The sequence below is a fragment of the Martes martes genome, assembly GCF_963455335.1.
Source record: "Martes martes genome assembly, chromosome: 13".
NCBI classification, from domain to species: Eukaryota; Metazoa; Chordata; class Mammalia; order Carnivora; family Mustelidae; genus Martes; species Martes martes.
In genome coordinates, this window is record NC_137901.1 from 73,821,588 (window position 1) to 73,833,647 (window position 12,060).

General features: G+C 49.1%; 1 protein-coding gene across 2 annotated transcripts in view; it reads right to left on the bottom strand.

Annotated features, from left to right (window-relative positions):
• Positions 1 to 12,060, bottom strand: part of GRK3 (G protein-coupled receptor kinase 3) — a 117,244-nt gene that overhangs the window by 17,075 nt on the left and 88,109 nt on the right. For both annotated transcript variants that reach the window (XM_080821121.1, XM_080821120.1), the window contains exons 12-13: positions 9,999 to 10,093; positions 5,727 to 5,834 (exon numbers count right to left, since the gene is read on the bottom strand). In XM_080821121.1, the coding sequence (XP_080677247.1) occupies positions 5,727 to 5,834; positions 9,999 to 10,093 (203 nt within the window). The remainder of the gene's footprint in view (positions 1 to 5,726; positions 5,835 to 9,998; positions 10,094 to 12,060) is intronic.

Sequence of the window (12,060 nt, forward strand, 5' to 3'; positions counted from 1 at the left end):
CAGGGCTGTGATAGGGGTGTTTACTGGCTGCGGGCCAGTCATGGAAACCAACAGTCTCGATGTCTTCATCTGTTGATGGGTGTAAGGCCCTGTACTTCACAGAAACGGCGAAGGGAACAGACACCGTGTGTGCTGGTGGCAGCCAAGACCACGGCAGTACACAGCCATCATTCAAGAAATTAATAAAGATGAATCTTAACTTTATAAAATGAATGTCTGCTTGATAAACTAGTGAAAAACAAATTATTCTTACTCTTTACCCTGTTGTTAAAACCCTAGAGAAGTTGGCTTTCAAAGGAAATCTTATCAAAAGAGACTAGTAAACACGCCAATTATGGAATCCTGGTCTTATTTATTTATTTGGAAATTAAAGAAGGGATATATGTACATGACTGAGTTTTCTTATAGCAAGACAGGCCTATAAAATGACGAAGCCTCCAATTTTATTTCTAAGCCGTATATAACACCACCAGAGGCAAGATACTGTCAAATATTTGAAAGTTAACTCTATAAGGTGGGTTGGAAAACTGAGCACATAAATGAACGTGATTCAGAGAAAAAGAACTCCTCCTTGCACTACTTACTGTTCCCTCTCTGACCATCCCCCTGAATTAGTGAAGTGAGGCACTGAGTCACCTCTCAGAAGGGATTATTCCATTTCAGAGCCTTGATGATCTCAAATAGTTTAATGTTCATTTTGTACAAGAGAGGGAACTCTAATGCTTTGTTTTCCTTCTTACCATGCAATGAAATACAGAGTAATTTCAATCTCTTGAAAGCAGTAATTTGAAAAATAAAATCTAAAACAAGGTGAATGAGCGCCAAGTGAACAAACACGCACTAAACTCTAAACCAGACTTTGGAAATGTTCTGTTCACCCTAATTGTTTCTAAAAAGAAAAATGTAAAATTACTGCATTTAAAAAGCAAATTGGATGTAACAACAAATGGTATGTTATTTTTAAGATATTGTCATTTAAAAAACCATTACTTGCATCATGCTCTGATGCCAAAGACAGGGAGACATCCTCATGTTCATGGTTCAAGAGAAAAAGGGTGACAGTTCATGAAATCTTACTAAAGCTTCAGTCTCCACCGACATGGCTGCCTCCACCCCACGCAGGCCCTGAAGGCGTGCAAAGGGACTGTGAGCAGATCTCCTGGCGCGGGGGCACATCCTGACGGTTTGGCTCCTGCTCGCGGTGCCCGAGGACCCCGTCCCTGCTGTGACCCCCACGCCTGCTGCTCGAGGGAAAGCGTGGTACCCCGACCCTTGCAGAGAAGGACTGCTGTGTTCCGACAGAAATGCTCTGTGCTAAATTTAAAAAATCTTTCATGAGACCTGAGGGAGGCTCGCAAGGAGGAGCGGAGTTAAATCGGCGGTGCCAAAAACATTTCCAGCACATGAGCCCGGCCACTACCGAGGCCGCCGTGCACACGCGGCTCTCCTGCATCCGATCCAGTAGGAAACCCTCGGACATGCTCTTCAGTGACCCAGCTCTGGGCCAGCGCGCAGAGAAAGTGCGCGCTCTCAGGTTCGAAGTCTTGAGGCACATCTGTTTCCGAGGCAGGCTTGATGATTCCTTGTGAACAAGACCAAAGATTCTGTTTCTATTTTGGAAACTGTTACAGAAACCCTACGAGAGCAATAATCTCTGCTTGAAGGGAGGCACGTGGTGCCCACAGAGCCCAGGAGGCTGCAGCTGCTCCCCAAGGCAGCCGCTTGAAAGAGGAGACGGTTCGGGCCGGCCGACAGCTTGCGGGGTGGGCTGGCCTCTCCGCGCCCGCGCACGCAGCACTCAGGCTCGTCGCGGGGCGCCGCGGGAACAGAATCCCATGTACAGCGGTCAGATGTGGCTTCCGACTCATGGAGCGAATGGGCGCAACTGCAGACCTTCCCGGAACAAGCTGGGGAAATCGTCCGAGACGGGAGAAGGGATGGGAAGACAGCACGAGGGCGCGCAGAGGCACCGCAGATCAGGGTCACGGCGAAACAAGGGGCTCAAGGGCAATACGCTTGAAGAGTGATTCAAAACTCTTAGGTCAAAATTTAGTTTTAGAGTACCAAAAAGATGACATCTTACATCAGATATGAGTTTTGAACCTAAGCCAATAGCTGCCCAAATATTTATAAATATTCCCTCTTTTCCCCGCTACAGGAACAACCTCAGTAACCTGGGGCAGAGCTCAGCTGTCCCCAGACCACCGCGTCGGACACCTTTGGGGACTGACATCAGAGGTGATGGGGTTAGGATCAAAGCTACTGCCACCTCAATTCTTTTCCGCGACAGACACCTGAAATCTAGATTGAGGGTCAGGACAGCAATCCCACACACTGGCAACACGAACATCTTCAATACCCCATCCACCCCTGTGAGTCCAGGGATGTGGAACGTGATCTCAAGACTGGACACCTTGCCCACATCGAGATTCCGTCCTTCGTGCCTCTGCGGTGCTCTTCCAGGTGCAAGGCAGTGTGAGGGGTGCGGACGAGGGCTTCAGCAGAGGCAGTGGGACACACTGGCCCGTGGAAGAAGCATTCGACTGCGGAAAAGAGAAGCAAGAACCATCTGCCGGTGACCCCTGTTTGAGCGTACCACTCCGCTGCGGGAAGGAAGGAAGACACATGCCTGGAGCAGACTCTGTCCTCCTCTGTGCTGCTGGCCTTCTGGGCAGGGCAATACTGTGCTGGAGGCAGCAGGGCCTATCCTGTGTGTCGTAAGATGTTTCACAGCAACCCTCACCTTCACCCGCCAGATGTCAGAAGTAGCCCTTCCCAAAGCTGTGACAAGCAAAAATGTCTCCAGGTGTTGCCAAGGAGGACCCCTCAGCTTCCATATCTGAGCACGCATTGGAAAAGCACAGCAACCACCACCCACTGATCAGCGTAGCAACATCACTAGGCCACTTGCCTCCTTCCTGGTCCCAGGCCCACAGGTCCTGGCCTTTTGCCTGGATCCCCACCCCTGTCTCCCATCTCCCTCCTCCAGGGCTACAGGCGTGATGCTGTGAGCACCTTCTTCTGACAAACACCCAGCCATGTCTCTCCTCTGCGTAAAAGCCTCCAGTCTCTGGGGCCTCGAGAACAAAGCCCCTGCTCCCCCCACCCCAATGCACAGGCTCTCCCTTCTTGAAAGGCTCTCCCTGTCTCTTCGACCTCCTCTCCCAGCATGACCTCCCTGCCCAGGTCACCACTGTGGAAAGGCAAACTGCCCCATATTCCTGCTCCCCGCAGGAAAACATGTTTACTCTGCACCAGTCTTGGAATTGCCAACCCTTTCCAGGCCCCCTTCACAGAGCATCACCTGCGTGGAGTCAGCCCTGCTCTCCCAGGTCAGCCCTGGGACTCATTTCTGTGCCCCTTGGAACACTGTAGTCTGCCCTGCTCCTGTGTGTGGACATATTTACTCTCCTGAGAGCTCCTTATGGACCAGACGTGGCTTCCTTCCCCCACTCCCTTCCTCTCCCCAGCACATGAAGCACAGTCTCCTACATATTCTAGCTACTCAATAAATGGTTACCAGGTCGACTCTAAATCACTTAAATCAAAAAACATTTTCCCTGCCCTTTGGTTTCTGTGCTCTACCCTTTCCTGCGAATGGCTTCTGAACAAGCAAGGCAGAGAATGGCAGAAGATCACTGGGAAAGGTTCCTCTAGTCCTATTTCTATTGCACACTGGAAGGTTTCTTTGCATGCCAGGCTCAATAGAAGGTTGCCAGACAATGATAGGGACCTCACTGCCTGTGAGGCACAATGTAGCACAACGCTCCTTCAAAGGCCTGAGTGGCCACTGTTGTGTTGAACTGACATCTTCCCCTCCTTAAAGCGCCTGCTCTTGGGAACAGTGCAGCATGAATATAACCCTTTGGGAAGACGGGTCCTCAGCCAGCTGGAGCCAACCATTAGGGCTCCCCTAAGCCATGTACCCAGTTCTTCCAACCTTTCCATATGAGCCACAGTTTCTAGATCTTTCACCATTTTCCTCTCAACCCATCCTCAGGAACATCCACTTCTGGATATCTTCCTGTCGGCCAACACCCCTCTTGACGGGAGCCGCAGCGAACACAGTGACTCCACCAAGCCCGATCCAGGACCCGTGAGGAATGACTCCCTCCTGATTCAGTACTGGGAAGCTGACCTGTGGCCAGATACGGCTGGGTGCACTTTACTAGCCACCGATCACACTGCTGGCATATCGTTAATAACTGCATCTTCAGATCTTTCAAAAAACGGTGTCATGCCCAATCATCCCCGAGTGACATGGTGGGCATTATTATAAACAGACTAGAATCAAACTAAACAAAGACATGAACCAAGCCCTATACACGGCTTGGCAGGTTTCCCAGGGACATTTTATTACTGACTTTCCAATCGTGACTGGATGTAGCTGATGTTTTCGCTGCTGCATGGAATTTTCCTGTCTCAAAATTCTGGAGGTATGGATTCTGTACCTCCCGCCCCATCTCCGGGGGGCCCAAACAGAGACCCTAAGCATGTCTCTGTGCACTCACCTCTCACAGAGAGCCTCCACCGGCTGGAAGGATGGCTCGCGTGGGAAGTGGTTTTCTCTGGCCTGTCTTGCAGAAAATCTCTCTAATTAGGTCAGCAAGTCTGATGATGGGAATTAGGGCCATCCAGGCTCCACAAATACAGTAATTCAATTAAGGACCAACAGGACCTGACTCTCTGGGCAGTAACACGATTTTGGTTCCCCAGTGAAAACAGCGAGCAGAGAACAACTAGATTACCGGGGTCCTGGGGAAGCGGCCAGAATGCTGGGAACCTAATTTGAGGGGAAACATGGAATCCAGCCCCTTTGCCGAATGTGCTGATTACGGTAAGAAGATGTGGCAGTGCTCAACAAGCCTTCCCAGTGGAAATGCCAAAAGCTCAGCAAATGGCCAGACACGTGTTCACAACAGAAATAGGAGAAGGAGGGTCTTGACCAGGAAATGTTAATATAAAGTGCTTTTTGTATCCTTGTGGATGAGGATGACCAAAAACATGTTTTCAAAACTTAAGATTTCCATTCCAGTTGGCTGAAAATTCTTAAAATTAATGGGAAAATGTGAACATAATCACTGGGCTCAACACGGGGACACACTTTGGACAGTACTTTCATTCCCTAATCCTTTCTTTCTGTTTCACCGTCTTTGGTGGTGATTAAATTAATTAAAAACACGAAATTATGCAGTTTCATTTTTGTGTTTTATGAAAGGCAAATTGACTGCAGCAGGGTTCAGAATACCTGCGCACTTCTAAAATCCGTTCACTTTAGGTCTCAGTCCTTTCTTATAACCCTCAAAATGCTTACCATTGGCAAGGCATTCATGAGTAAGTGACTCCTAATGAGAAAGATTCTCCTACCTTCTTCAATGATCCACATTTTAAAATAACGCTTATGCCCCAAATAGTGGGGACCTATCCTAAATCAATATCCAAAATATGCTAAATCAATGGGCCCACTTCAAAGCAGTCTTCCTTTAGGTTTAAATGTGTTGACATTCCTACAAGGTATGGAACAAAAATATGAAACTGTGAGCTTTTGCCTAAAAGTTAATGGGAGCAAAGCTCTTGGTTTGAGAAGGCAGGAAGAGCCCTGGTCATCATCTAGGTTAGCGTGTGTGATTTCAAATGATATTAGAGTCTAACACTGTCTAAACGGTCTGGGTTCTGATCCGAGGACAAGCCGCGGTGGCAGTAACAGAAGGATGCGTTTCACTCACCCTCGCAGGAGCTTGAAAAGCATGCAGCCCAGGGAGAACCAGTCGGCACTGCTGTCATACGCTGTCCCCTTCTGCAGGACCTCGGGAGCCATGTACCCATGGGTGCCCCTAGGGAGAGGAAAGGGCACACGCAGTTACCAGAGCACGCCCACCTTACAGAATAGTAACAGCTCAGCCAAGAGGCTCAGATGTCATTTGTTGAATGGCAGCAACTGTAAACAAGGGGGAGGGGACAATGGGGATTCCACACAACATGATTCATGGAACAAAACAACCTTTTCTGTCTTAATTCCTATTAGTATAGGAATGAATATAAATAAGTTACAGTATGAGATAAATATGAAAACATGCAAGCTCTGGTCACGGAGGGGAAATCTGAACCATGTTAGTCTTCCTGCGCTACAGCTATGAAAGGGTCTCCTGCCGGTTCCAGAGCTCTTGTGAGGCCATGCAAGGGGTGGGGGTGGGGGTGAGGCTGGGGGAGGGGAAGATAAGCAGGTGCCTAGAGGTGGTGCCCTGGACCTGAAGGGATGGGGACACCCCTCCGGTGTGACGCCACCTCCATGCTAAGGGCCTGAGCTGGCACACGCTGAGGGTGGAGGCTACTTACTAACACAGTGAGTGACAGACCCCAAGGGGGTGGGGAAGAAGTGGGGGCACACACCGACAGGTACAAAAGATGGAGAAATCCCATGCCTGGTTTTGAGGGCTGCCGACTGATCAAAGGAGCCCACTAAGCAAATGAGAGGTTTTCAGGAAGTTGAGAAGATTTGGGAGGACCACCATTTTTTTTTTAAAGATTATTTATTTATTTATTTGACACACAGATCACAAGTAGGCAGAGGGGCAGGCAGACAGAGAGAGGAGGAAGCAGGCTCCCCGCTGAGCAGAGAGCCCGATGCGGGGCTCGATCCCAGGACCCTGAGATCATGACCTGAGTCGAAGGCAGAGGCTTTAACCCACTGAGCCACCCAGGCGCCCGGGAAGACCACCATTTTATCTTGATTTGCACTATTCTGCAACTCCGAATCCCTCCTGTTACTCTATTCGCCACCCCTCCTTTAGGATCTGAGCGTGCGCTGTTCCATCTGAAAGAGCGAGAGGCAGCTCGTGGGGGGCTTTCAAAGACGCAGCCCGGAAGGGTTCCTGCGAAAGCTAAGTCCTCCCACCTGTCCGCCCTCACTGATCTAAGAAACCCCTCTATCGTGCACGGTTTCCACGCGGATTCCATGTACATAAGGGGGTTAGAAGGGTGCTGACATGAAAGAACAACTCGAGCCACGTCAGCAGTGTGAATCTCTAGTCTTCTCTTATTAGGATCACGTTTAAGTTATGCTCACTGAGAATCTGCTCAGAAAGTGATCCTGGATCACTCATTATCATTCCCAATCCAGGATCAGCACTGGGCCCAGTGCTCTCGGTCTAAAGAGTTCTCACTTTGGAAGACGGCTCTGCAGCAGCGAAAACGGGCACTGGTACATCACGGCAGGCCCAGCACCTGAATGAGCCCCACCGTCCGGACTCCAGAGTCAGACTGCATCAGGCTGGCCAGCCACACTGAGAGGGCACGGGAGGTTTCTGGGAGGGACATTTGAACCACTCTCAGGGAAGGGCTCACTTCAGTGCTGCCCAGAAAGACCTTGGTGGTGACCCACGAGCCTAGGATTCCCAGGACCAAAACCCACTTCTGGGATGGGAAAAGAGTGCGAGAACCAACACACGGGGCGAAGCTGACACCGGATGTAACCGGAGCCCAGTACCGGACCTCCCGCCGTGTAGCTTTCTGATTCTGCCTGTACGGCAGCCAGCGACTGCTGCTTCCCGACATTTCCCCCTAAAGATCCAAACTACTCTGAATCCCAAAAGAATGCCTGGAGGTTCTGAGACACTGTGGCATGAGACACAGCTTTGTGTTCTTGGAAAAAACAAGCTGGAACTCCAATCCAGCACTGGTAATAAGTTCAATCCCAGAAGTCTTTCTTTGCTTTCTGAGTAACTGAAAGTTAACTTCCAGGGTACAGTAATTCGTGAGCCCCTGAACGGACCCACTCAGTCGAAGCCCAAATCGGGAACCTCAACTGCTCAACTACTTATAGGTGGACCTGCGGGGTGAAGTCCGAGATCACAGCTACAGCTTTGGAAAGACTTGAGAAACCACGTCCACAGTGAAATTCTGGCCAATAGCGCTCATCGGGTCCGGAGCTGACCATTTCCTAGCCTCGGGGAGTTCATCCATGTGGGGTAAGGAGTCCATGCTCTGGAGTCAGACAACTGGACTTCAATTCCAGCCCCACCGTGTGCCAGCTCTGGGACCCTGTTCAAGCGCCTCCATTTCTCCAGACTTCAGTGTCCACACCACAAAGTAGATTACTCCACCAGTAACCTCTACCGTTTTTGTGACGATGCGAGCATATTCGAAGCAGCTGGCCCTGCGTGCCAGGAACAGTGGATGTTCAGCCGGTGGCGTGGTGAGCACTGTGGCTGCTGGCCCTGCCACCATCCACATACCAGTCACTGCCTACATGGCCAGCTTTAGGGGTCCCCGAGGCGCTGCCCACACCAGCCAAAGGTGCCTAAAAGTTTGTCGCAGTCATCAGTGGACTTGACCTTCACAACACTCAGACGAAATAAACGCCACCGTCATCTCCTCTTTAGAGATGGGGGAAAAAGGAGGCACAACTTGGAAGCAGATTCAAACCCAGACCTGCTGCCTCGAAAGCCTTTGTTCTTGGCCAGGAGATGATGCACTTGTAGAACAGTGGCCTTCCTGTCATCATACAAGCATGGAAACCAACCTCCCTGATCCTACCCCTTTCCACAGCTGCTGGTGGAATCTGAGAACAGCTCACCTCTCGGAGCTGACAGGGGAATTACACTAAGTGGGTGCAGCTCTATAAGGAAATAAATAACCCCATCACTGAGAGTTCATTCCTTTGAAAGATTAACTCTTCTGAGCTCTCGGATGCGCCTTCTGTGGTGGCTACACTAAACTGAAGAAATTAGCATACCAAACAGCCACCACATTAAAAATTCAAACCACCCTCTTAAAAAATGCCTGATGAATTTGCTGGGAGAAGCTCATGCAACCACGGGTTCTGGCCTAATAATTGTAAAGTGCTGGCAAAATGCTAATGCCATTATCACCGGACCCCAGATTCTGCAGGAAGGGAGAAACCTCTTTACAGAATCCGTGCTATTCACCACGCACCTTCGCTCAGGGCTTTGAAAGGCGACCCTGACTTCACGTAGCCCCTGGCAGGTACAGCAGTGCTGAACCACTTTACCTCTACAGCCAAGAAGGAGGGGCCTGGGGTTGATTTTCTGCATGGATGCGTGAGGTGAGACCCCCTGGGAGTTTCTTCAAGCCCATTCAAAACGGAGATGAGTGTTAGCTCAAGATGGACAATAAAATGTACTTTTAAAGGATTTCAGTGCTGAGAGTGATACATTTACCACCCCTCCCAAAAAAGAATAAAGAAACACTCATCTGCTTTTCCACAAAATGCACACATCTGTGCTTTCCACCCAGATAAACTGAGACCAAAGGAACAGAAATGAAAACCAGTGCGCGTTCCCTCCTGCTTCTGCAGAGGCCTGGGACAGCGGCTGTCCATCCCCGGAGGAGGCTGGGGGGCAGGGGGCTCCCTCTGCATGGTCTGTTGGAATACTGATGTACTTAATGCTCAAGTCTAACACGGCCTGCAAGCAGCTGATTTGTGTTTTTAATTTAAAAAAAAAAAAAAGGGTTCGTAATTTCCCTTTGGAGGAAAAAAAAAGACATCTTGAAAACGAAGGAGAAAGTAGATGGAGAGAGATGCTTGAGCCCTGGGTCTCAGATGCCCCTGCACCTTCCCAGGCACGTGGGCTTCCCTTTACCCTTAGGACAACTGCAGGGACTTAGTATTTCCTCTGCTTTGTAGAGGAGAAGGCAGAGGGTCAAGCAGGTAAATGGACTGACTAGGGTCACATGGCCGGCACAGGCTCGGGTCTGCTGCGGAGGCCCCCCTCTCCCCCACGGGCACCCCAGCCCCCTCGATCACGCCGTGGGTCCATCCACATTCCCCGAAGACAGAGGAGGCACAGCCTGCTTATCTGCGCTCCCATAACCGGGGTTACGGGACCTGCCCCCGGCCCAGCGTGATCACATACGGACAATCACCTCCAGCAAGAAAAAGCTGGGGGAGGAAGTGAGTAGACTGAAGGCTGTGCCCATCAAGGCATCGCTGCAGAGAAACAACAGTCAACACTGAACAGAGTCGATGCGCTACTCACACACTCGCATGGGGCTTCTTTTTGGAAAAGTCACAGGCGAGACCGAGATCAGATATCCTGACATGTCCGTGTTCATCCAAGAGAATATTTGCAGGCTGAAGAGAAAGACAAGATGATCTTCAGGAGGTCCCAAACTGTCATCAGCTTTGAGAATTTCTACAACCACAGGCACGTGGTATCTTATCATTATACCTAAACAGGAACTCTGCACTACCACCTCCAAGCTGGGCATGATACTGAAAGTCACACTATCCGTGTTTAAATCCCACAGGAAAGTGGCGATGACAGACACAAAGGAGACTACTCCTGAGATAACAAGACACAAGGCAGGGAGCTTGGCACTTGCAGGGGTGATGGGCACAGTTCATCAGAGTTAAAAAGTACCTCTTTCCCCTGTTGGGAACAGTGGCCCGGCCAGAGCCCCGGGCCTCGCCACAAAGGGAGTGAGCCCACCAGCTTCTCGGCTTCTGTGAACCACAAAGGCCTGCGGGAATGCGTCCACAAGGCACAGGACAGAAAGGAATCTCACAAGAATGTACAGCATGGACCTAAGAAATCAACGTGTTCCAGAGTGCGCCACCAACACCAAGGAGCGGCATTTCTGCTTCTGAGGACAGACTCAGAACCCAGGACCTCACTGGATGACCCAGGATGACTCTGACCACAACTCTGATGAAATGTATCTACTGGCATTAGATTTAGCCGGCATAATCAGGGAAAACAAAGCTTCTCTCCCTCATATATACTGAATTACAGTCATCTTAATATTTTTCTGCTGGAGATCAACTATTGTTTTGCTTGAAATAAAAATAAATGGCACACTATTATAAAGCCGAAGCATGAATAATCATGAGTGAGTAGAATTCAGTTTGAATAGAAATTAAATAATACCACTGCCTACTAAATAGCTTCGAAAACAAAACAAAACAAAAAAAAAATATAGCACAAAGATGATTAGAGACTGGTTACAGATCTAAATTAAAATGTATTACAATAGTGCTTCGTGGGCCTTCAGCATGTAGTTTATTCCTCTGCAAAACTCACAGGAGGACGCGAAATTGTCATGCGCCTACCAGTGTCTAATTATTTCTAATTCAACAAAAATACATTTGTTTCTCCTTCATGCTCAGATGAAAACCAGGAGGAAAATTTTGTAACCTTGCAGAAAGCTTTAAATTTTACAGAGTGTTTTGTGACAAAGTAAGAGGCTCAAAAATAAAATATAATATTTTAGGCTCTTGGGAAGGCAACCTTACAAAGCTAAGACAGCTAATCAAAACAGAGTAGTTCCTGAGAGAAAGGAGCATAATCTGCACATCTTAGTCGGCTACACCGGATTCAATCGAGAAGGAATCTGAAAGGGAAGGCAAACACCTCCCCCCGAGTGTTGTTACCCTGTTGAGAAACTGTTTCTCCTATCATTTTCCTCCTCATTATTATGTGCACATTTCTGTATTTGCAGGATCAGTTCTACAATTTGTCAAAGTCCCTTTTATCTCTGCCCCCGTCTTCTCACGATGACTGTCACCACGGAGGTACTGAGCAAACTCCTAGCTTCCTTATGAATGCAGAACCCGTGACTGAGCACCATGGTCTGGAAGGGGAAACTTGGAACAGACTCACTGCATTTTTTTCTAAGTCCAGAGAGAATAAGAATGGAGAAGCCTAGACACAGCCTTCTGGTGCTCCACAGTTCAGGGACCTAAAAATCTGTTAGTGATTTTGAAGATGGTCCTAAAACAATGTGAAACCCTCAGAATGGCCTTTAAAGTTCTGCCTCCAACGAGCTAGCACTCTGGTCACTCCATGAGCTAGTGCTCTAGCCACTCTGCATCTCGGTTCACCTATGTATAAATTCCGGAAGACGCACGTTCTCTGCTTTTCATCGTCGTCCATCACCGGTTCTAACACAGAGCCATGGCCAAACCAGTTGTTTAGTGAACATTAAGTGTATGACAATTAACTGTCACATAAGCAATGCCAAGAAATACCTTGCTTGCCATTAATTCATTACAATTTTTAAGTTAGTGTATGTGCTGCCCCAGGCAGGGGAGCAGGCGCT